Source organism: Hylobates moloch, unplaced genomic scaffold (genome assembly GCF_009828535.3).
Source record: "Hylobates moloch isolate HMO894 unplaced genomic scaffold, HMol_V3 SCAFFOLD_14, whole genome shotgun sequence".
Lineage (NCBI taxonomy): Eukaryota > Metazoa > Chordata > Mammalia > Primates > Hylobatidae > Hylobates > Hylobates moloch.
In genome coordinates, this window is record NW_026652289.1 from 44,085,482 (window position 1) to 44,112,301 (window position 26,820).

General features: G+C 39.6%; 1 protein-coding gene across 8 annotated transcripts in view; it reads right to left on the minus strand.

Moving 5' to 3' along the window:
- AKAP13 (A-kinase anchoring protein 13) overlaps positions 1-26,820 on the minus strand; it is a 347,162-nt gene that overhangs the window by 195,459 nt on the left and 124,883 nt on the right. For all 8 annotated transcript variants that reach the window (XM_032175851.2, XM_032175850.2, XM_032175859.2 and 5 more), the window contains 2 exons: positions 18,231-18,378; positions 5,618-5,914 (listed from right to left, as the gene is read on the minus strand). In XM_032175851.2, the coding sequence (XP_032031742.1) occupies positions 5,618-5,914; positions 18,231-18,378 (445 nt within the window). The remainder of the gene's footprint in view (positions 1-5,617; positions 5,915-18,230; positions 18,379-26,820) is intronic.

Consider the following 26,820-nt stretch of genomic DNA (forward strand, 5'->3'; position numbering starts at 1 on the left):
AAAGGGTGTTTAACCAGAGGCACATTGCTGGAAAGATTATGCCCCAGAAGCAACAACTACATGTGCAGGTACAAATTTTAATAATCAACACCTCTGCGCAGGTGGCAAGGCCAGACAAAAGGATAAATAGAAAATCCTCATGAAAGATCTAACTTGTGCCTTACAGTTGTTCTGACATCCTTATCAAAAACAAAAGAGCTAATGAGGCACTAACTAGGAAATACGTGATTCTTTAGAGGCTAGTTATTTCCAACCTTGAAGCAGCTGTCTCTTTACTACCCTCCCAGAACCACTCTTCTGATTTGTTATTTGTTCTGAGTCAGCTGAGTATTTGAGTAGAAATCCCAATGCTTGGCCGGGCGCGGTGGCTCACGCTTGTAATTCCAGCACTTTGGGAGGCCGAGGCGGGCGGATCACGAGGTCAGGAGATCGAGACCACAGTGAAACCCTGTCTCTACTAAAAATACAAAAAATTAGCCGGGCGTGGTGGTGGGCGCCTGTAGTCCCAGCTACTCAGGAGGCTGAGGCAGGAGAATGGCGTGAACCCGGGAGGCGGAGCTTGCAGTGAGCGGAGATCACGCCACTGCACTCCAGCCTTGGGGACAGAGCAAGACTCCATCTCAAAAAAAAAAAAAAAATATATATATATATATATGTATATATATACACACACACACACACACACACACACACAAACACTAATTAGCTAAGAAAAAATATTTATGAAAAGCTACCAAGGCCAGGTGCAGTGGCTCAAGCCTGTAATCCCAGCACTTTGGGAGGCCGAGGCGGGAGGATCACAAGGTCAGGAGATCGAGACCATCCTGGCTAACACGGTGAAACCCCGTCTCTACTAAAAATATAAAAAATTAGGCGGGCGTGGTGGCAGGTGCCTGTAGTCCCAGCTACTCAGGAAGCTGAGGCAGGAGAATGGCGTGAACCCAGGAGGTGCAGGTTGCAGTGAGCCAAGAAAGCGCCACTGCACTCCAGCCTGGGTGACAGAGCGAGACTCCGTCTCAAAAAAAAAGAAAAGCTATCAAACACTCTGAAGGGAGGTGGGAACTGAATTATCAAATGATTATGGTGGGCGACCTATTAACCAACATCAGATATATAGAATTGGGAATACACAGGCTATTCTTACTGTAGTTTTTCCTAAACCTGTCTTCCACCTCTCCACCCAAATTTCTCTTTGAGGGGAGAATTCTTGCCCCCCAAGATGATCAGATCTCTTTTTACTTGGTTATACAATATCATAAGTAAATAAGAATGAAGATTTCCCCCAGGACGTTTCTCCCTGCTTCCTCTAGAGCAAGTCTGCAGTGGGGCCATCCTACATTACCTGGGAGTTATGCTGATTGCTACTGCACAAGGGTCTCTCAGGGAAAACACTCTCCTAATTTACCATTTTCACTAACCACCGAGCTGAGAAACTAAGTGAGACTTGGAAAACTCAGAGAAAAAAATGTCCTTGCCCTACCATTCACACTGCATCCAGATGAATCCTTATCACCTGCATTTAGGGCAGAACTGTGGCAAACAGTACAATGTGTAGAAGCTTGTTTATATAACTAGGGATGAGAGAACGTCCGGAAGATTTAAAAAGACAAACTCCCTCCTGTTCATATTTAAAGTGAAGATTAATTTTTGTAACAAGTAAAACATCAATGTTCTGTGTCTCTAAATGGTACATTCAAAATGAATAGCTTATAAACTAGCACACATATCAGAATACACTTTCCTCCATTTCACAGATGAGGAAATTAAGTAACAGAGAGATTAAGTATTTTGCACAAACTCTTGCAATGAAGCCAGGATGCAAACAAACTGACTCCAATGTCCCTGCTTTTCCCACTTTGCAAGAGCAAAGTTAAACCCAGAATTCTCAACTTTATGCTCATGCCTGAAGTTCAGGGAGACTTAAGAAATTTATCATATGTAAATGTGTGCAGGTAGGCACCTATAAACATTGTTTTCTGAGGAGAAATCTGCGCAATTTCCAAAGGAGTCACTGACGTGAAGAAAGCTAAAAAGCACTACAACTAAACAATTAAAACATTAGGAGGATTAGCCATAAATCTTACATACTACTTTGTGTAAGTATTAGGCTAGAATACCTGCAAACATCCTAGCTTTCAACAGCAAGAAGTCCTGTTACGTAACAAGGTACCTTATTTACCTGTATTACCTCAGGCATCATGGTTACTTTGTATGTTTCTCCTTTAAATACCTATTTAAAAGTATTTGATGTGCAACTCATTGATGTGAACAGACTATTCCATTACATTCATCCCTCAACAGCAGGCATGATGGACTCTTAACTGATGCTACTCTCCCCTTACTGTACCCAGTGTTCCTAGATTCTAATCAACAATTAATAGAACAATTTAAACTGCAGAATGTGAATTGAGCACAGAAAATCAGATTCCTGATCCCAGTTGTGGACCTAAAGACAGTTCTATCAAGTCACTTGCATGCATTTCACCTTGTAAAGTATACAACTTACACGATTTCTTTTGTTGATTATTATTTTAAATATATGTACAATAAAATTCACCTTTAGGGGGTGTACACTCCTGTGAGTTTTAACACATGCATAGATTCTTATAGCCACCACCACGAACAAGATACAAAACAACTCCAACAACCCAAAGAATTCTCTCATGATACCTCTTTGCAGTCAAACTTTTCCCCCACTCCCAGCTCCTAGCAACTACTCATCTGTTCTCTTTTTCTATAATTTTGCATTTTCCAGAATATCATATAAATAGAATCATATAGTATGGAACCTTTGGAAACTGACTTCATTTTCCTAGCATAATGCATTTAAAACGCATCCAAGTTGTTGCACATGTCAACAGTTTGCTTCTTTTTATTGCTGAGTAGCATTCCACTGTATGGATATATTACAGTTTGCTTCTATATTCACTCAGTGAGGGAAATCCAGGTTATTTCCAGTTTTTGATGATTATGAATAACACTACTATGAGCACATCTGTGCAAAGACTTTTTGGTGACTACAGATTTTCATTTCTCTAGGATAAACATCCAAAAGTGGGATTACTGGGTCATATGCTAAGTGTATATTTAATTTTACAGGAAACTGCCAAATATTGCTAGAGTGGTTATACATTTTGCATTCCTACAAGCAACATATGAGATGTTCTTCAACTTTGCCAGCACTTGGTATTCTTCATCTTAGCCATTATGATAAATGTGTAATGATATCTCATCGTGGTTTTAATACGTATTTCCTTCCTTAAGTGTTCAAATTTGTTAGCACTGCTTGAGCAATTTTGTGCAACAGAAAATTTACCAGTACACTGACAGTACAAAAAAATATTAAAGCTGGCCAATTAAAGACAAGGAAGTTAAGGTCCAAAGAGAGGAAGTGGCCAGGCACGGTGGCTCACGCCTGTAATCCTAACACTTTGGGAGGCTGAGGCGGGTGGATTGCCTGAGCTCAGGAGTTCGAGACCAGCCTCGGCAACATGGTCAAACTCCGTCTCTACTAAAATACAAAAAAACGTAGCAGGGCGTGGCGACATGTGCCTGCATTCCCAGCTACTTGGGAGGCTAAGGCAGGAGAATCGCTTGAACCCAGGAGATGGAGGTCGCAGTGAGCCAAGAATGCACCATTGCACTCCAGCCTGGGCGACAGAGTGAGACTCCATCTCAAAAAAAAGAAAAAGAGAGAGAGAGAGAGGAAGTGATATGCCCAAAGTTTCAGATGTTTGCTTTTTCTAATAGTTGTTTTTAATCATGGTAACATAAAACTATCCAACTCCTGGGACCCTCTTTAAACAAGACAAAACAAAACCATAAAACACCATAAGCCCCACAAATAACTTATGCGGTACTATCTTGACACTGATTTGTGAAAGGCAGCCAGAATATACATTCCTGTATCAATACAGAAATGGGAGGAGCTAGAGGTATTAAGGCCCATCACCAAGTTTCTGAAGAGGCACTCATGCCTTATATAATGTCAAATATTCTGATCTCTAAAGAATAGCAAGACAGAAGTTTCTTGGACACTATACTTAAAAAAAGAAGCAAAGGATAAATCCTTTCTTCCTTGATTTGATACTTCCCTTCAGGTTTTGCCTGGGCAGGACTATCCAGGTAGAATCTGACAGCATGCACCTGACAGTATGGAACACTGTTCTGACGGCTGATCACAGGCTTAACTGTTAAATTTAGTAGATTTAAGAGAATCAAAGCTGGCAAAGACTTCTTTACCATTCTTCCATGGAAAAAGACAAAATTCATCTGAGTGTAGAAACTAACTATGCCATGGCCCAGGCCCCTCTGGGTATTTCTCCTCAGGAACTGCTCACCTGTGGAGAGGGTGACCTGTGGTCTGCTCACCCAACATAATTCAATACTGAAAGCTGGGTGGACTCTACAGGGCAGTGGTGTGACTGACCAGCTCTTTCATTGAAGACATAGAAAGTACAAGCAGACCCTTCTGGCAGGAGCTCTAACATCAGGCTTCCAATCTAGATTTCATCAGTAATAAAGTAAACATTTTGGTCTCTATCTCAAGACTCCTAAATCGTTCGAGTGGACTTGAACTCAGAAGGGAAACTGGATGTTACTTATTGAACTCCAGGTACACATTATGTTTCATTAAAAAATATCTATACAATTATGACATCAAGTAGGTGTCATTCGCTACTAGAATTATGTGGGAAAACCCTTGTTTGAGTAACAAGACTTACTATGTAAATGTTTTTGAAAAAGTGGAGTTCTGGCCGGGCGCAGTGGCTCATGCCTATAATCCCAGAACTTTGGGAGACCAAGGCAGGTAGATTACCTAAGGTCAGGAGTTCGAGACCAGCCTAACATGGTGAAACCCTGTCTCTACTTAAAAAAAAAAAAAAGAAAATACAAAAATTAGCCAGGCATGGTGGCACATGCCTGTAATCCCAACTATTTGGGAGGCTGAGGCAGGAGAATCACCTGAACCCGGGAGGTGGAGGCTGCAGTGAGCCGAGATCATGCCACTGCACTCCAGCCTGGGCAACAAGCGCAAAAGCCCGTCTCAAAACAAACAAACAAACAAACAAAAGTCATTTCTTCAGTGAACTCTCATAGGGAGGGCCAACAGATAAAGTCAGTAAGAGTGACACTAACCTGGTTAAGGAAGTGTGTGGTTTCTAAGAGCACACCCTGTTCTCAGGCTCCTCCCACTCACTGCCCAATCTTTCCTCTCCTTTACTTCCAGGCTATCTTTAGAGAACTTCAGAATACAATAATGAAAACCATGTCTTTGATCATTAAACACCAAAAAGTAACTCTGCGACTCTCCTCATGAAGACCGTGTCACTTTCTACACTTGAGAGATCAAGTCTGAAATCCAGACCCACAGGAAGGTGATGTGCCACTCTCCTTGCGTAATCCCTAGGGTCATTTCGCTGCAACAACATGCTTAACAGCTCAACTGAAGAACCTAGAAGAGATACCACTGAGGCCACTTTCCTACAGTAATTCTAAGATTTACTCAGCCTCTGTGGAAGATCTGAATATGATGACCATAGAAAAGCAGCCCCATTAAAAAAAAATAGAAATATCACAAACTTAAAGTTTGTTTGTAGATCATATAAATTCTCACCATGCAAACTCTGATCTGTCCCCAACACACTCCACTCCGCGGGCAGCTTCAGGTGCCTGAATGCCAGCACCAACTTCTTATCAAGGGAATTCACATCCCCAGATGGGGGTCCTGACTGGTCAAGAAAACGAGTAAAGTTCAAAGCCTGCTGATTTCCAGCACTGGTTGCTAGGAATTGAGCTGCATCATACGCTTCATCCTGGACAAAATGAAAGTCTTCTTCAGCCACCACAAACACAGGAAGGCCCTCTTTGGAAGCACAGAGCTGCACCTTCACTGTTTCACAGCAATCATGACCTAAAGAAAACACAGGCAGCAAATAAAACAGTATTAGAGCCTCACTGCTGAAATGACACTGGTGGGTCCTCTTAGCTCTTATTTCATGACATACAAATTTCTCCTCCTAAAAAACACCCCCCTCCTTCCTCTTGAGCTCTGACAGCATTTTTCCAAACTTCTTAAAACTCCATTTTCAGCTTTTATTTGCAAATATGAACTCCCTTAACAAAGAACAAAAAACTTTGTATCCCAGCTTTCACCATGCCTATAACATGGTATCTGGAACTGAACAGGCTCTGAATGTCAACAAAGGCTATTCAATTTGAACAGATTTAAGAATGAAAACTGAAGGACCTGCAAGGCCTAGCATACGATGGAAAGTCCAATAGCTACTGAACTAAATTAGATCTGAAAACATAACAGGAAAAAATATCACTCATACAAGTTATACAGGAAGAATTTTACAGATTCACTAGCACTTGCTTTATTATCACAATACAAAGGCTCACATGATGAAGCACTTGGAAAAGTACATAATTACTTGATTTTATTTTACTACTATGAGCAATCCAAGACCTAAAAAATAAATAATGATTTTTGTTCTCAGATACACATTATTTCCCATCTCAACCACTAATGTAATGAGGACTTCAATGAAATTACCTGGTTTGCATGAGGATAATGCAATGCTGTGGCTGGGAGCCCAGTTCAGGAAACGCAAACATGCCAAGGACTCCATGGTGCCCAGTGTACAGACTAGCAGGCACCTCAGGAGTGGTGATTGGAGGCAGAAAACTGCATGCCACTCCAAAGAGCTCGGCTGGAGCCAGGTCAGCAAGATTTAACACCACGTGTCTATGGGTAAGGCCTTCTTGGAGAATCGGGCTTTCTTTTGAAATTTTAGCCTCACAGAATTAAATATTTCCAGTATTCAGAATATACTCATCACAATGCAAACTGCATTTCCCCTGTTTTCACACACTGATCTCCAATAGCCAGAACTATGCTCCTATCATCATCCTTCTCCCATTATCTTTCTGATGACAAAAAAGAAAAGAAAGTAGAATCAATGTTTTTGTTTGGGTAATGCCACTTCGTGCTCTGCCTGATTTATTACGGGCACCATGCACGTGCCACTTCCCTGAATCTCTAACACACTCAGACTGCTCTTCTACAGCTAAGGGCATGGAGGGAAACCCTCTACATGGTCCCTGAGACTGAATTTCCATACCACGGGCACAGGCCAACAGAGGTTTCAGACTTGGAATGAACTAAGCTTTCTGCTGTCTTTGAAAGAGACAATGTTTCTTCCATGTAATCAGAATAATAAGTAAGTTGATTTTCCACATGCTTTTTTCTTTCCCAAGGGCCTCCTTAAGCCCTCATCCTGTGGCAAAAGACATCTCTCACTTCTATGTAATTCTAGGGTGGTAGGAAGTATTTACCAAGCAAGTACGTAGTACACGCCAGGCATCTGACAATCACCTCTCCACAACAATTTTATGAGGCAAGTATTGTCCTCAATTTATAGATGAGAAACTGAGACTTAAAGAAGTAACTTGCCCCTGTTACACAGATATTAAGGTGCAGAATTCATTATTCAGGGTCAAGGCTGATGCCAAAGGACATGGGTCTATTGTATCAGGATTCAAGGGTTTTGTATCACATTGCCTATAAATAGGGCAATGTGTTTGAAGAGGAAGAAGGCTAAGAGCTAAGTCCCTGCCTAAGAGGAGCCTAACACTTGGAATGATGGGCTAGTATGACTTTTAAGCAGAATAATTGGTTCATGAACCATGAAGATAAGTCTTCACATGAACACTGAATCCACACGATACTCCCACTGCCTTCCAAGCTGAATTCTTTCTAAGGCTGTAGAAAGCTGAAGCATCCTCTGCCTGGTGTGTGTGTGCAAGCACGAGCATGTGCACATGCATGCACACTTTATAATAATGTATATGTGGTATTTATACATTTAATATATGAAAGAGAATTAGGGGAAAAAAGCAATATTTCTTTGAAGGGCAGCCAGCCTAACTACACAGACATCAATGTTAGCAGAAACAAGCCAAATGATTCAGTTAGTAAGATTTGTCTATTTTTCTAGCAGAAAATGTTTCTTTTAAAATATTCTCTAACATCTGACTCAGTTTTATTCAAGAGCTAAAAGCTAGACATCCATCAAGTCCAGGCACTATGATCAGAAGGTGTAGATGAGTAAAGTAAGGAGTCTCAACTCCCCAGAGATTTACGGTCCATAACAGAGAATCAAACAAGTTGCAGATAACTGCAATGAAGTCAAAATGAGAGGAGCGCTACAAGAACTTTCCTATCTAAAATACCTACATATCTAAATACAGTGCAATTTGGAGAGAGGAGTGGTGCATTCCACATGTGGGCAAAAGCAGGAGATTTCACAAAGGAGATGGCAATTAAGAAGGACTTAGGCCAGGCGCGATGACTCACACTGTAATCCCAGCACTTTGGGAGGCCGAGGCAGGCAGATCACTTGAGGCCAGGAGTTCGAGACCAGCCTGGCCAACATGGCGAGACTTTGTCTGTACTAAAAATAAAAATCAGCCAGGCATCTGTAGTCCCAGCTACTAGGGAGGCTGAGGCAGGAGAATCACTTGAACCTGGGAGGCGGAGGTTGCCATGAGCCAAAATCGTGCCCCTGGACTCCAGCCTGGGAGACAGAGACTCTGTCTCTAAATAAATAAAATCTAGAAGGGGCCTCCTAAATTCTTTAATATTATCAGCCAAAACACCATACATAGCCTCACTTAATTTCCAAATAAACTGATGGTGGATGGATGATGAACGATGGATGGATGGAGTGATACGTATGTCAGTCAGGAGAACTGCTTTAAAGAAGAAATGTTGTGGTTTGTCAATAGAATCAATATATAGCATTGTCCCATTTATCCAAAATTAAGCTAATCTGTAAACTTCTGAAAGTCCTTTGAGGTAGATATGAATAAATGTCAATAAAGACCAAAATTTCACAATACAATGATGATGATGATGTAAGTAATTTGAGATCCAAATTGAATTATGCCTTCAAACCTTACATTTACAGTGCCTTAGAAGAGAGATTACACTATGTAAAACAGAATATCCACTGCCCTATCCATTTAACCAGTCCTTTTCCTTTCCTATTGATCTCCTTCCTCAAGCCTATGCAAAGATGGGAAACCTGAACCCTTGAATGAGAAAGGGAGTCACAATACTACTAAAAGTAAACATCATTCACACAGCAAAAAGCCATGGTGAAGCAATGCTACCTTACCCAAAACTGTGAAGTGCCAAAGTAAAGGATCTACACAGAAATTTGTCTGGAATTGCTAAAATGACTGTTTACTCAGGCAGAATGGGATGAGGGCGAACGACAGGGAGAGAAACAGAACACGGTGGGATGGGTGTGTGCATGTGGGGGTGTTGTGCTTGGCAACAACAATATGCTTATCTCTTTCTGCTGCATTAGCAGAGTTTGTTAGCAGGTGAATGGATGGATGTGTGAGCTACTGTCAGCTCTGTGTATAACTAAAATCAAACTGTGTAACTGAGAAGGCAGAATGTCAGAAATAGCCATGAAAGAGATATCTGAGAAACTGTCCAGTTTTTAATCCAATGTTTTCCCTTCAGACATGAATTCAAAATCTGAAGAAAAAACTATGAATCATCCTAAGTAAAATATGCCGTAAATCTGGAATTTGTTTGGTATGATTAGAGGCTTCTTTTTCAAAAGAAAACCGGAGGGTTAAAAGATGAGTGGGGAACTCAGGGTTTCCTGGATTAGTCTTTATTAAACTTAAGAGTACATTGGAAGCGTTACTACTGATCAAGAATAAAGTACCTCACCCTACTGTCTGGAAATCAACCACACCAGTTTGGCAGGCCTACTCTCTCACATTAATGTTTTCCATTAGGTTCAAGTGTCTCTCAAGATTATTTTTTAATTCCTATAACCTTTCTGATAAAGCACCTGGGGGGGAAATCAGCATTTTTGAAAAAGTTACATAATACAGACTCAAAAATAAAATCACCGCATATGCCTACACCAAACCTCTTACTATCATAAATTAGCTCTAGAGACATGACTATTTGCAACAGGGCCATTAGTCATATGACTACCTTTGTACATAAAGACTGCAGGGTTATTTTATTTAATTTATTTATTTATTTTGAGATGGAGTCTCGCTCTGTCTCCCAGGCTGGAGTGCCGTGGCACGATCTCGGCTCACTGAAAGCTCTGCCTCCCGGGTTCATGCCATTCTTCTGCCTCAGCCTCCTGAGTAGCTGGGACTACAGGCGCCCACCACCATGCCCCGCTAATTTTTTTGTATTTTTGTAGAGACGGGGTTTCACTGTGTTAGCCAGGATGGTCTCGATCTCCTGACCTCATGATCCGCCCGCCTCCGCCTCCCAAAATGCTAGGATTACACCTTACACCGTGCCTGGCCAACTGCAGGGTTATTAACAACGTCTACAATTACACTGCAAAGACATGGGGATGGGAAACTGCATCCAATTTGATATAATAACCAAAATCTAACTTTCTGCATAAAAACAGAAGTTGCAGTAGGAAGAACAATAGCAGGATTTTCAGTTAGTTCCATGGTGTTTTTCCTTTGATTCAATTTCCTGGTAACAAGAAAGGAAAATAAAAATCCCAATCTTCTTTTTAAAAAGGGAAGTTCTGAAAATTTTACTGAACTTATGAAGGCAGCTACTCTAGAGGATTTAGAGAGGGGAAGGAGAGAGAGAAACTATTGGAAGAAACACGGCCCAAACTTTAATTCCATATTTTAAATTAGGAATTAATTTCTGAACTTCTCACACTATCAAGTCCACTTACAAGAGAAATATAAATTATGGGGTGGGAGAAGTCTGCTCCCAGCTGAGTAAACTGTAGGGATCCTCATCAAGTATGCTGGCAATTAGCTGTCAAGTAGAAGATATTAGGTTTGAACTCCAGCTCCACTGCAACATATTTGGTTATCCTGAGAAAGTCATTCAACCTTGAAGCCTGTTTTCCTTGTACACAAAATGAGAACACCATCAACCTTACGGATTGTTAAAAACATTAAAGCTGTGCACAAGGTATCTGGCATAAAATGGGCAACTAAAACTGGTAGTTTTTATTATTAGCTATTAAAATGCTTCTGTTTAGGAAACTCAAGGAAAACAGATCCCTAATACTCTACAAACAGCTTCTCCAGCATGGCCCAACAAAGCTTGCCATTGGCACTGTAGGACTGAAAAAATAAAGAGAGGAGAGAAAGAATAAACAAAAACACAAGGAGCACCTAGGTGAGAAACAGAAACTTAACTATTGATGGTCCTCTTAAAATCACCTGATCTGCACCTTTTTTATGCTGGCAGGTCAGGAGGTGTGTGTGTGTGTGAGGTTGGGAGAGCTCTCCTGCAGGCTCCTTCTCACTATATGGAGCACCGCACCCATGGAAACGAAATACTGCTACTGATAAACAAAACTGCTGAAGCACAGCCCAAGAATTACTTCATTTCCTATTAAGCTAAAAGTGGAATGCATCCCATCTGGGCCCTCTCTTTTGAGGATGAAACAATAGGAACTTTGTTTCATCAGCTATCCAAAAAGAACCCCTAATAGTGTTTGCTGGGCCAGCCAAGCCCAGTCCCACACAGATGTCACCTTCTAAGAGAAAAAATGATGGAAAATATAAAAATAATATCTTTATTACTTCAGTTTGGCATCAAAGTCTCTAAAAATTTGGTGTCTTTTTCTTCCTTCTGAAGTGTCTATGATAGGGTTAAAGAAAACAAATTTTCAGTCTTCAGATCCAGACTCTAATAGGAAATGGGATTATGTGCAGAAGTATGCATCCACTGCTGGGTTTTGGTGACCTAATGGTAGTGTGCAAATTTGGTATATGTGTAAAATGTCTCTGTGTACAGGAGTATTTAATCAGAAGAGAACAAAGAGTAGGCACAGGAATTTCACCATGCGCATTTTAGAGGAGGAAGGAGAGATTTAATGCTAAAAATGTGCTCTGCTATATTCCAGCCCACACCTCTAAGGCAGTGTTTCTCAGCCTTTTCTTCCGTTATCATATCCCAAAGAGCCTTTTCAGACATTATTCTCTATTCACTCCTCACTTCATGAAACTTTAATACCACAAATTTGTGTAACTGTGTTTTACATACACATAGTAAGTTTTTTTTGGTCCCCAAAAGGCAATTTTCACCCCCTTGGGAGGATATCACTCCCTTAATATTGTATGCCCTAGGATTCCAGTGCTGTGTTCATGGTTCCAAAGTTATGAAATATATAATTTCCTCATAACATTACAACAGGGCCGGGTGCGGTGGCTCATGCTTGTAATCCCAGCACTGTCGGGGGCCGAGGCGGGTGGATCACGAGGTCAGGAGATCAAGACCATCCTGGCTAACACGGTGAAGCCCCGTCTCTACTAAAAAATACAAAAAATTAGCCGGGCATGGTGGCGGGTGCCTGTAGTCCCAGCCACTCGGGAGGCTGAGGCAGGAGAATGGCGTGAACCCGGGAAGTGGAGCTTGCAGTGAGCAGAGATTGCACCACTGCACTCCAGCCTGGGCAACAGAGCGAGACATCCTCTCAAAAAAAAAAAAATTTACAACTAAGGACAGTAGATAACAGATTTTTTTCCTCTTCAACTAGTTCTCACTCTGTTTTTCCAGTATAACCACTATATGTACTAAGTAGCATTAGGACAGTAATTTAAGTTTTGTAGAATATAAAATCTCACTAATGAAATAATATAAATATATAGTAAAAAACATAAATTACATTAAAACATTTATTTATTTATTTATTTTACTTTAACCTTTTTTTTAATTTTTTTTATTTTTTTTATTATTATACTTTAGGTTTTAGGGTACATGTGCACAATGTGCAGGTTTGTTACATAAGTGATTGCTCTAAGAATTAACATGTCAGAATATATCATAGAACTTATCACAATCTACTTCAGATGCTTACTAATTTAATGTAGTCTTACACAGCATTATTCTCTCTCTCCTTTTGTGGATCCATTGTTATGCGTATTATATACATGTATCTAAATTAAAATTTATATATATTTAAATTAAAATGAATAAAGCAATCACTTTATAACGAAAAAAAAGAATATAAAATCTCATCTGTCTAGAGATAGCTTTATAGTAAGAGTATTTCAGAATAAGGAGACTGTTAGAAAAAGTCCAATAAAAATAACTGATTACCTTGACAGGCGTTGCGAGGGGCAGGGCCAGGCTGCGAGATGGGGGGTGTCAGAATTCTCTAATTAAGCCCATTAAATTAAAAGTCTACAACTTCTTTTCAAATATGCTATTCAATTTGGTCATACTGGACATCTGCTGCTAGAAAGTAATTCTTGGTTCACAAGAAATGAAAGAGGCCAGGCATGGTGGCTCACGCCTGTAATCCCAACACTTTGCTAGGAGGAGGCAGAAGGATCACTTAGCCCAGGAGTTTGAGACCAGCCTGGGCAACGCAGGGAGACATCATCTCTACAAACACACACAAAAATTAGCCACTTATGATGGTAAGTGCTACTTGGGAGGCTGAGGTATAAGAATAACTTCAGCCTGGGAAGTCAAGCCTGCAGTGAGCTGTGATTGTGCCGCTGCACTTCAGCCTGGACAAAAGAGTGAGACGCTGCCTCAAAACAAAACAAAAAAAAAAGAGAAAGAAAAAGAAAGACATAACATATTATAACTCAGACCATTTGTTGCAATCTGGGCTGCAATTTTTTTCTTTAAACCCAAAAGAACTTGTGACCAGGTAAATGTATTTTTCTTTTTTAATGACAAATCTACTTTATAAAGTACCTTCCCTTATCAGTGAAAAAGAAAAGGAAAATATAAAAGAGCTGAGTCAAATTTGGAGTCAATAAAGGTTTGTAGTTCTTCAAACAAGAACCCTTGCTGTGAATTCTAAAAATAAATAACAGACATGCTGAAAAAGATTTTATGAAAGATTCTACACCAAAGCCTTTTACAAAAATAGTATATAAAACCCGCTAAACATCCAGTTCCATCTTCCACTCTGAAATCACTGCTTGGTCTAAATTCAGTTTCATTAATAAAAACGAACACAATAAACAGTGCTCTATGCCCCCATCCCACCCCAACAATTATCTTCAAAGGATGTCCACATTTTGTACACTATTTGCCAATCCTACATAGGTCTTAAAAAAACAAATCTCAGCTTTATCTCTCGAGAAAAATCACTGGTTAATTAAAATATCATTTAGGGTTGTACTTGTTTACTATGAAGAGACAATAATGGAATATTTTACTTTCATTTATTACTAAGGCAACACCTTTCATTATTAGAAGTATATTTCCATCTCAAGCTATGTTTCAAGGCAAATTATATTCTTGAACTAGCCACTTTCATAGGTGTTTTGAATGTAATATTTTATTATAAAGCTTTGGTTAGCCTCCAGGGTTTATCAGCACAAAGATGGATTTATTTTCAAAAGACAGGACATTCTTTTCAGCCTTCAGAATGTTTTCATAGAAAATTACTATGTATCATAAAAATATCATGCTCACTGTAAACATTTAAACAATTCAGGCTGGGCGTGGTGGCTCACAACTGTAATCCCAGCACTTTGGGAGGCCAAGGCGGGTGGATCACGAGGTCAGGAGATCAAGACCATCCCGGCTAACGTGGTGAAATCCTGTCTCTACTAAAAATACAACAAAATTAGCCGGGTGTGGTGGCGGGCACCTGTAGTCCCAGCTACTCGGAGGCCGAGGCAGGAGAATGGCGTGAACCCGGGAGGCGGAGCTTGCAGTGAGCCGAGATCGTGCCACTGCACTCCAGCCTGGACGACAGAGCAAGACTCCGTCCCAGAAAAAAAAAAAAATTTAAAGATAGATAAAGTAGAAAGTCAAAGTCTCCACCTACCTGCCCTCTAAGATGTTACTACTTATGCTTAAAATACTTTATTTTTAAAACGGAGGGGAAATCACATCATAACTACTTTAAAAGGCCTTTACAACTTCTTTGTAATTACACATAGACACACATACACACACACACACACACACACACACACACACACACACGGGAATGGGGAAAGCGGGCAGGAGGGAGGGACAGACAGACACACACACTTCATTGTAGGACTTATTACAAAACACGCAAAAAAAAGAGAGAAAACTGAGATGGGTAGGAGATGGGCCTGCAATTTCAATATCCGAAGTCAAAACAATTTATTAGGAGATAATTTAGAATGTCTACGTATCAACTCTATTTAGGGAAATATTGATTTGATAAAAGGTTACAGACTAACATCAAAAGGTAGCTGCCTTTTGAAGGTTAATCAATCCTTTGGTTTTAGGAAAAACTAAAATGTTACAAAACACACACACAGTGAAACATACAGAGAACTCAAAGAAAAATCAGAGCCAGCAATCTGGATGAAACATGAAAAATAAAAAAATAATAATAAAAGCAAGAAGAGGCCGGGCACAGTGGCTCACGCCTGTAATCCCAGCACTTTGGGAGGCCGAGGTGGGCAGATCACGAGGTCAGGAGTTCAAGACCAGCCTGGCCAAGATGGTGAAACCCCATCTCTACTAAAAATACAAAATTTAGCCAGGCATTGTGGTGTGCCTGTAATCCCAGCTGCTCAGGAGGCTGAGGCAGGAGAATTGCTTGAACCCAGGAGACAGAGCTTGCAGTGAGCCAAGATCGTGCCATTGCATTCCAGCCTGGGCAACAGAGCAAGACTCCTTCTTGGGGTGGGGACTGGGGGGCAAGAACAAGGCACAAAGCTCTTTTTCTTCTCTTAACCAAAATGACTAGAAATTGCAGAGCTAGTCCCACACGTAAGCACAGAGACTGCAGAGACATCCCTATAGGCAGTAGCTGCTGCAACAAACAGACTATGCACATTTATCCAGGAACTGGGATGCACAGTGCACTGCATGGACTTTCCACAAAGACTGGACTTTCTATGCAGATTCTTGACTAATCTAGCACTGCCCTCAGCAAACAGGAAATCTGAGGCTATCAATGCAGCTAAGTGATACACAAAAATCATCGGACTCCTTCTCCAAGCTAACAATGCAACTCAAGAAGCCAGAGACTCCTTTTGAATTTATTAAGAAACAAAAAAGGGGGGCGGGGAGGAGGGTTACGTGTGAGTGTGAGTGTATTCACATACATACACATCTTTCTAGAAGAGCAGCTTCTGGGAAGCCGGATGTGTGACACAGTAGAAATGTTGTTCTATCAAGTGACAGTTTCCTAGAAGAGCCTTCCTAGCATATACCAGTGAAGAAACCAGCCAAAGATCCTTGTCCTCATAAAGCTGACACTTTAGTTGGGGCAGATAGAAAATAAATAAGATAAATAAGCAAAATATATGTGAGAAGTTGAAAAGTGCAATGGAGAAAAATAAAGCAGGAAAGGGGGTAGGGAATGTGGAGAGGAGGCAGCTGTGTATTTTTATGAGTTGGACGGAAAGGCCCCACTGAGGAGGTGATACTGAGTAAGGGCCTGAAGAAAGGGAAGGCACAAGTCCAAGTCCACAAAGGCAGATTTAAAGAAGTTTAGGTCCAGGCTAAAGAATTTACCCCATGATATAAACAAGAAATGCAAAACAAGTTAACCCCCAAAATGCCTCTATCTCTACCCATCCACAATAAATTACCAAACTAAGCCAAATGACAGTAGCTAAAAAAGACAAGTAACCAGAAAAATCTCATATGTGATAAATAGAGCAATAGGGTCCGGTCAGGAATCTCCTTTGCTTAGTTAATAGAGTTTCTACTACACCAACTAAGGATCTCACTGGTACCCTTGCACACATATAAAGGCTCACATGTTAAAGTGTTGCCTTACTCTGCATTTGGCCTTCCAGAGGTAAAAGAAGGTCTTTCAAGGACTCTAATCCTTTTGTTACCTCTGCTGTGATGAGGCACCTCATATCGGCTACCTGACTAAATTCAGGTGGGAAGCAGAACGTTCAGGCCAATGGGACGGGGGGAGTTATCTGACCTCATAAGCATGATGGAAAATACTGGAATGTGGCTAAGAGGAGAGATGATTAGTAGAAAACGAAAGAAAAGCCAGGTACTAGGTAGGACTCCAGGGCCAAAGCAAAGGGGTCAGGAATGATTTCTGAGGATTCAGACCAAATTAGAGGAAAGGAGCAGAGTCTAATACTCATTCTGCTTGGCTTGAGTAGGCAAGGCAAGGGTACTTATATAGACATATACAAAGAGGTACTAGAATAAAAGCCAAGGGAAGAAATGAGAACTAAAGCTCAGAAAGGTAGGCTGAGGACAATGTAGAAGGATCTGGTATAAACTTCAGAGCTCCAGGCTGTCATACAAGTTCAGTGACTCTGGGAAAGTAATTGCCTGCTGCCATCCTAATTTAAGGACTTTACCAGTAAAGGCGTAAGAGCTTCCAGGTACGTCCCTCTCCACCAATAGAACAGACTTTGTTGGGATTTGTGACTGAGGATCACAGGACACAGGCCATGCTTGTTATATTTGCCTTTTCCCTTATATCTGCTTACAGTCTCCTTGTATCTACTTATATGCCCTTTCTAGATATATATGCACACACAGCCCTCGAACTTTAACCCTAAAGTGTTCCCATTATGGGAAGTATTATGTTTATAAAAATTACCTCAATTCCTTTCCTAATGAGAACTGAGTCACAGACTGATCGATTATACCTAGGTTAAGAAGCTGTTTCTCCCCATCACCAACACATAATAAATGTTCAGCAATGGTGATACTGGATGGTACCTGCTAGAGAGCAGACCTCAAGTTCCAGAGAAGCCTTTCTGATATGATATACATCACAGGAAACAAGATGACTGGAGCTGTGGGTTACAAGGAAGGATATCTAATACACTTCAGAAAAGAAATCGGTATCTACGCTGACCGCCTTCTTTTATTTCCTGTCCATAAAAATTTGGAAATAATATACCTAGAGACTCTCTAGAATCTTTAAATCCTTGAATTTTCAACATCATTTTTGCCAAGTAGGAGGATAAATACGGCTTTCAACTGTCATAATCCCAGTTCTTAAATAAGTTATAATTTACAGAATTTGGTAGGTGGCTGACATAACAGTAATATACATAAAATGGCACAGCAATAAAAAACTGGCAATCTGCTCCAATACCAGCAGGACCAGATATTCAAACTGCTTTATAAACTAATAAATTTTTTTACACTGTCTACACTTCACTCTTCCTGTCACTCTATACTAATAAACATAGAATAAAAGGGTTTAAGAACTAGGAAAAGCTAGTAAGGACCCCATTCAAATACTTACCAGGAGCAATGGTCTCCAATGTATCAGAACTGACCTTCCGAGTACTTGTACAGTGACGGAGGGTGGAACCCAAAAATACCAAGTAAAACACTACATCATCTTCAACTTTGTCCTCTTCAGCAAGCAGCACTGTAACAACACAATCACCCTAGGAAAGGAAACAATACAGCAAGTTTACATTAGTAAGGTTCCTCTTCGCAGCCTATCTTTATCAAACATCATATTTAAGGGAAAATCAAATGTATCATCTAAACCATGCCCCCATTCTGGTAAGTTGAAACAAGTATAAAGATTGAGCACTTATGCACCAGGCAATCATCTAGGCATTCACAATACAGAATGAACCTGAAAATAAGATCACTCTCTCTTCTTTAAATTTTAGTGGAGGTGATTAGACAAATAAGTTAACCAACAAGATAAAGGAAAACTTCACTTGATGAATGGGTTAAAAAGGGGACGGGGCGGGGGAGACATAGAAGAAAATCCAAAAATAAGGCAGAGAGGATGGAGGGGTATAATAAATGATCACATCCTTATACTCAGAATGCTCCCTAACTCCTGTGTTCCAGTTGACAGTAATTCTCTAAATTCTATATCCCATAAATCATTACCAAGTCCATACATTCTCCAGCAATAGGCTTGCCTGGAAAGGGCAGAGTGCAAAGAAGACGAGCTTGGGCTCCAGCCTAAGTGCATAGCAGGCTACAACATCCAGGTTTGTGTAAGTATATGCTATGATGTTTGCACAACGAACAAAATCACCTAATACCACATTTCTCAGAACATATCCCCATAGTTTCAACAACACATGACTGTTATAGGAAAGCTCTTGGAACACGTTCAACTCTCAGTCTGTAATATTTTTAACCTATTTCAATAGGAGGCTGCTTTTCTAATAATTTGTATTTCCTGACCATCTGGCATTCCTACTCTTCTTTATCCACCCCTACATTAATCCCCCAAAAAATCAGACAAAAATCTTGGGCCAATAACTTTGTCTATGACTTTGCAACTATTAGAAGGTAAGACATCTTTGTCTTTCAGTTGATTTTTTTTGAGACGGTGTTTCCCTCTTGTTGCCCAGGCTGGAGTGTAGTGGCGTGATCTCGGCTCACTGCAACCTCCAACTCCTAGGTTCAAGCGATCCTCGTGTCTCAGCCTCCTGAGTAGCTGGGATTACAGGCACCCACCGCCAGCTAAATTTTTAGCCCAGCTAAATTTTTTTGTATTTTTAGTAGAGACAAGATTTCGCCATGTTGGCCAGGTTGGTCTCGAATCCTGATCTCAGATGATCCACCCGTCTAAGCCTCCCAAAGTGCTAGGATTACAGGAGTAAGCCACCGTACCTGGCCACAAATACTCTTTAAGTAGTTTTTATATATTGATTTTTTTTTTAAATCAAGGCCAGTAGCTAAATATATTCTATGAAATACAGTCCTAATTACTAGCATTCTCCCAATTACGAACTATATAATTCCTGTTGTAACCATAACAAAAGATTACAAAGCATCAAGATTTAAAGCACTGAGATTTAATACTATATAAATCTTAATAATGCACTATAGAAAAATCAATCTAGAGAAGGCTGGACCATTTTAGCATCATAATTAGGGGAGTAAATTCTCATTACGTACAGAATATTTTTCCTTCCGATTTTAGCAACAATTAAAGCCAACAAGAGAAACATACCACCCTGTGGTCACAATTTACTAAGCCCAGCAGCATAACTGAGCAGAAGGTAGTTTTTTACTAAACACTGAAAAGCAAAAATCATCAAGTCAAACCTAGGAACCAGGTCTATTAACAAACAACGCTCCAGTGGGTCCATGATTACTACTATGACTACCACAGTGGAGCATTCAACAGTATCCTAATCCAAGGAATATCACAGCTGGTAAAACAGAATTATCTCTGACTTCAGTTACTACTCAGAATTAGACTTTTGTCTTGTTTTTAAGACTCCCTCTTGGAAACATTTCTGAAAAGCTTAGCCTGGTAAAATGTGCAATCTTCTTTGGCGTGATGCAACCAGTTAAAAAGATGTTTGCAGCATGTATAAGATGAGTCAATTTCTCAAGGTACTGAAATATCCTCATAGCCTGAAAAAAGTACAAATGAAAAGTTCCATCCTTTGCAGCACAGGTTGACAAACTATGACTAGGTTGACAAACTGTGACCCACAAGTCAATTCCAGCCTCCCACCATCCCGTTTTATATTTTGCGGGGGTGGGGGTTAGGGTTAGGGAAGAAAGAAGGCCTTTTAATCCTTTTAATGTGAAAATTACACGAAATTCAAATTTCACTGTCAATAAATAAAGGTTTAATTGAACCTAACCCATTCATTTACCCACCATCCATGGCTAGTTTTGCACTACAATGGGCCATAGAAGGTAATGAGTATGTGAGAACTTAGCCCACAGCCTAAATTATTTACTATCTGGACTTTTACAAAAAAAAAAAAAAAAAAAAAATTCACTTTGATTTCTAACCTAGTATTCTAAGAATATATCTTCCTTTTCAAGATCAAGAATTTTGTCCTCACATGAGACCCAACATCTTGCTGGGAGACTCTCGGTGCCCCAAGATACTAGTGAAGTCTGGGCCTTCCTTCGGGGACAGAGGAGGTGGCTAATTATAGGCAGATGAAATCCTTTTAGCAATGCTTTCAATATGAACCTCTTGACAAGTAAGTTTTAAATTGTAAAACAAGTAAGTTTTAAATTGCTTTCATACCTTTAATTGGGTTTTTGTTGTTGTTTGAGACAGGGTCTCACTTAGTTTCCCAGGCTGGAGTGCAGTGTTACAATCAGGGCTCACCACAGCCTCCAGTTCCAGGACTCAAGTGATCCTCCCCCTGCTGCCTCCCAAGTAGCTGGGATGACAGGCATGTGCCACCACTTCTGGCTTTTTTAATTTTTTGTAGAGATCAGGTATCCCTACGTTGCCCAGGATGGTCTCAAACTCCTGAACTCAAGCGATCCTCCAGCCTCAGCCTGCCAAAAATGTTGAAATTACAGGCATGAGCCACTGTACCTGGTCCGTAGTTTTTTTTGTTGTTTTTTGTTTGTTTGTTTTTAATATAAAGTCACACTACCTTATGCCCAAAATATTCAATAGAAGAGAACACAGAAGCTCGATTCATTTCAAAGCCTCTTGAAATTTAGATTCCAAAGGCACCTGGAATTAAAAATATCTGTTTTCTCTGAACTTGAAGGAGTATTCTCTGCACACTGCTAAAGTCACTGAGAGCAAATAACAAACTGCATTTCAGCCACTAACTCCCATTTTACTCCAGCAGAACCAGGTACCTACTATTACTTGAGATGGCTTTTAAAGATTAAATGAGTAGAATGGTGATGAAAAAATAACAAGGAAAAGCAGATCTAGGTAACAACTTTTGTCATGATGCTTTAATCCTACCATCCTTAAAGAATACCCTGGTATTAATAAATTACTCTGCTGTGCCTGGGAAAGACCAGCCTACAGAATAAATAGATACATCAGTCTGGCTACACAGTGAGCAAGTCTGCCATGTTTCTAAATAACATAAAATAGATCAACTTATTAACAAGGGCAATTTTCAAGACATTCTCAATTATCATTTTAGTTTGACCCAACCTCAGGAAGAGTACACACCTACATCACCACCCTCTTCCAATAATCTGAACTTAAGAAACAGTGTGATCCCCTTACACAGATATTTTCCATGTTTCTTCATTAGTGAGAAATGTATTCCTGAAACTGATAATTTTTTCAGGGTCCTAATTAGTTTTGCTGACAGATGACACAAAAACTAATGGAAAAGACGTCTATACTAGGCCTTATTCTGTAAATATAGGTTAGCGCCCCCCACCCCCATATAAATAAACTGTGATCTAAAATATCACCTATCAAATCACTTACTTGCACATAAAAACAGGTTTTTATAAAAGAGTTACTTTAAAATGGGATTTTAAAAGGTAGCCACAGTCTCACTTTTCCCCATCCTGAAGTAATTCTTAGAGTAGCTACATACTATAATAATGGCACTGTAACTTCCTTTATATATTAAATTTAAAAAATTTTCACTTAGATTTCTACCCTGGAATTCTAAGAACATAGTTTCCTTTTCTAGACCAAAGATTTCCTCACTTCATGAGACCCAACATCTTGCTGGGAGACTCTCCATGTCCCAAGATACTAGTGGTCTGAGGCTTTCCTTTAACTGGGAAAAGTAACTTGATGAAAAAAAAAAAGGGCGATGGGAAAGGGAAAGGTATTTGGGGGATGAGAAGAGTCAAATTACAGTGCAGGGATGAATGGAAAGAAATGGGTTTTGAACAGGGAAGGTAGTAGATATGGATTAGGAGAATGAGATAGAAAGCCCTGTAGGAGGAAGGGTGAAAGACAGGATGGCACCGATGTCATCTTAGATAGTAAGAACGTGTCAGCCATAGATTTTCAAAGGTGGGCCCGGTGAGCAGCAAAGAAATCACAGTGGCATACTGGAGCTGGCTTGTGTGGGCTCATGAGTGCTCATTGTTAAATTTTCAGGAATTCTGCAAGACAGCTGTTAAACACAGCCACTATTGAAAATTACATGATACAGACTTATAACTAAGTAAATTTCATTAAAAACAAATGACTCAAAACTTATCACTTTCTAATTATTTACCACAACATACTATTCTCTATGCTCTGGAGGTTTGTATCTATTGTATCCAGACAGCAGAAATTCCACATAATGGTGTGCTGCTGCATGTCTTCACAACTCACATCTCTTGTCAAATCTGTATTCGTAATGTGGTATGGATACCTGAAATCACCCATTATGGGAGTATTTACACCACTGAAATTGGCAAATGATATAAATCACACCAGCACACCACTGAGAACAGGTCAGCAGAAGGGAAGGAGAGGGGAAAGGGGGAGAATTTACACAGGGAGGACCAAGGAAGGCCGTGGCAGGCCCGTTTAAGAGACATCACCACTTACGCAAAGAATGGAGGTCTTGCTCTAAGACAAAACCGAGTCAAGTATAAACCATCACAGATTATAGGTAACAGTGTCGTCATAGTTCTCCTCACAGCAGTTCAGTATTATCACCACCTTAAGTTAACTTGTCAGTTTATAACTTGTTAGTGTATCAACGTAATTAAGAAGATGATCTCTGACACCAACCTGCCTGTGTCTTTATCACAGTATGGTATATCACTTTATATCTGTTTAACTTGGGGTATGTTGTTTAACTTCCTTATGCCATAATGGAGGACAAGAATCATCAACCTTATCTCATAAGGTCGTTTTGAAGAATTAAGTGATTGACAAAAGGAAAGCACCTATATCGAGTGTCTGGCACATAATATTGAATAAATGACTACTATTATAATGTGCCAGGATGTACACCCCATTAGAGCATGTTTTATTCACTGAGAAACCTGCTTTGTCTAGACTAATAAGTTACATCTGAAAAGACAGAAAGGGAGACACCAAAACTTTAATGGCAGTTATTCCTAGATGGAATTTTAATACACCATGTGCTTTTCTGAGTTTTCCGATTTTTAACATCTTTGTTGTTAAAAATTCGACAACAGAAAAGATGTTTAAAATGTTAAAGAAGTTGTTAAAAACACAACAAAGATGTTGGAGAAATGCTCACTTATGGCTTATAAATAACAAAGGGGAAAGCAGAACTTTGGCAGATAACACCTGAATCAAGTGATTTAAAAAAAAAGTAAAAATAATCAGAGAGAAATAAGCCAACATCACGTTTCACATAGCACACACTAGGGATACAGCACCACTTATAGTGTTCCTAACAAAAATGCATAACTTCAATCTAGTCATGAGAAAACATCAAACTTAAATTGAAGGGGCATCTATGTAAAAAAAATGGCCTGTAACTCTTCAGAAAATGTCACTAACAAAAGACAAAGATTGAGGTCCTGTTTCAGACTAAAGAAGACTAAAAAGATTTGCCAACTAAACACAACACATGATTTTGGAGTGAATCCTTAATAAAAACAAGCTGCTATTAAGGATATTATTGGGACAACTGGCAAAATCTGAATGAGGTTTACAGATTAACATGGAACCAATGTTAAAATTCCTGGCTTTGGTATTGTGCTGTGGTTATGAAAGAACACCTTTGTTCTCAGAAACTACACAACAAAGTGTTTGGGGTAAAGGGACGTGATACCTACAATTTACTCTCCAATGGTTCAGGAAAGAAATGATAAGAGACAGAATGATTAAGCAAATATGGCAAAATGTTAACAGTTGGAAAATAGGGGCTTAAGGTTTATAAGATGTAATATCTGTTCTATTCTTACAGCTTTTCTATAAACTTGAAATTATTTCAGAATAAAGTTTCCAAGAAATAACTGCTCAAATAATTTATAATCAAATATTTGAAGTTAAAAGGTATAAAATTTAGATTTCTGAGTTTATTTTGTATATCCTGAAGTCACATATTTTATGTAAAGACATTCTTGTAGGCTCTGAGAATTGTGAAATTATAACAAACACTACCTTTCAATCCAGAATCTTAAAAGTTTCACAGGCCTTCCCAAATTTACTTCCCAGTCTGACAAAATGACAGGATTTATACCCACTGCAAATTCGGGAAAAGTGAAACAAAGGAGTTAAGTAAACTAAGTAAAAACTGACTGTTATTATAGGGTTTTACCTTTCCATGAGGTAGCAATTATTACAGTACCAAAAAAAAAAACCCTCAAAATCTCATTAACCAACATTGCTTGTATTCACATAACTATCTTCATTCTCTCCTTTAAACACACAATTGATAGGCAATTGGTAACACTTTGCCCAATTACTCTGCTAAAACAACCAAACACTGACAGGTAGCTACAACTTTTCCATAGGCTAAAAGGCAAAGCCATGGCATTTTAACTTGGCAACTCATGGCAGCCAGTGTTCAATTTCATTAAAGGCTTACACAACAGAGGAACACTCAGTAGCAATGAACATTATCTAGTGCACAGGTATTGGTTGCTAATACCATTCTCCAATAAAAAGAACTGAGTCCCTTCAGAGACTTGGCTGATTCCAGGCCTGGGTCAGAGTATCTATAAGATGACACTGTAACATCTTGTTTTGACAGAAAACAATGAAGTGCTCAAAAAAATGATGGGGCCGTGTCTTAAGGACACAGAAGCCAGACTCAAGTGGCTTCCTCTGTACAAACCTGGGACAATTTAAAGACTAAACAATCAAGAACAGCAATAAATTATAAACAATTTTTTAACAAATAGGAAGTCATGAGTCCATATTAATAACAGTAGATAAATTATAGAGCAGAGAAGGGAGTTCCTATGAGTATCGCAGAATGACAGGGGCTGACTGCTAAAAGAGGGCAGATTGCTGGAATAGTAAAATTATCACTGCGCAAACATATGGTAAAGATTCACTCTGGCAAAAAGTTATTAATGAATGCTCAATCCAGAGGGAGATTCTGAGGAGGAACAGCATACATATTACACAGTCTTTAAGTGTCTCCCCACAGACTGCTTATTAGTTATAAGAGAGAAAAAAAAAGTAAAAAAAAGTAGTATTCATTCAGCGAAATCTGCCAATACACTGAACAGGTTAATCAAAACAAAGACAGATGATAGATGTGTCTCCAGAGTCACACACTGAGAAAGACACAAGGTTACCTATGCAGTGCTCTGACCAAGCATGCAAGCCCTCAACCTAATCACAAGCAAACATCAGGCAATGAGAAACAGTCTATTAAGAAAGAGGAGAGGGCACTGTATTCTTCAAAACCGGAAAAGATAGAAGATAAAGAAAGGGTGTGGATGTGTTCCAGATTAAAGAAGGCTAAGAGACATGACAACTAAAGAGCAGTATCTATCCTGCTGTGATTACAAAGGAGAATATCCCTATTTTAGGAAATACATACTGAAGCATTTTAGAAATAAACAGCCAGGATACATGTAACTTACTGACAGATAATTAAGGAAAAAAATTGTTAGCCTACAGGTAAATAGCCAGAGTGAAAATGATAAAGCAAATGGTGTAAGATGTTAACAACAGGTGTTGTCCTAAGTAAAGAATATATGAGTATTCTTTGTACTACTTTTGGAAAACTTTTTATAAAATTACTTCTTAATATTTTTAATATTTTGGAATTATTTCCACATTAAAAGTTTTAAAAACATAAAAATAAAAAATTGTAAAACCTCCAAGGCTTCCCACAAAAAACTGTAAAAAGCCTTTAAAATAAATTAAGGGCTGGGGTTGTGGGAAGCCCTATCAATACAGATGTGGAGAAAGCTCTATCATTAACAGCAAATGTAGAAGTTCCTTCAGCCTCACACTGAGAGCATGGAGCCTGTCCATGCTCACACAAGCGCCTTTTACCCAAGGACCTAGGAAAAATAAGTAATACAACACCACAGACATTTTTATCACTAAACTAAAATTACAAAAATAGTCAACACTGGGCCGGGCACAGTGGCTCACGCCTGTAATCCCAGCACTTTGGAAGTCCAGGGCGGGCGGATCTACTAAAAATACAAAAAAATTAGCTGGGCGTGGTGGCGGGCGCCTGTAGTCCCAGCTACTCAGGAGGCTGAGGCAGGAGAAT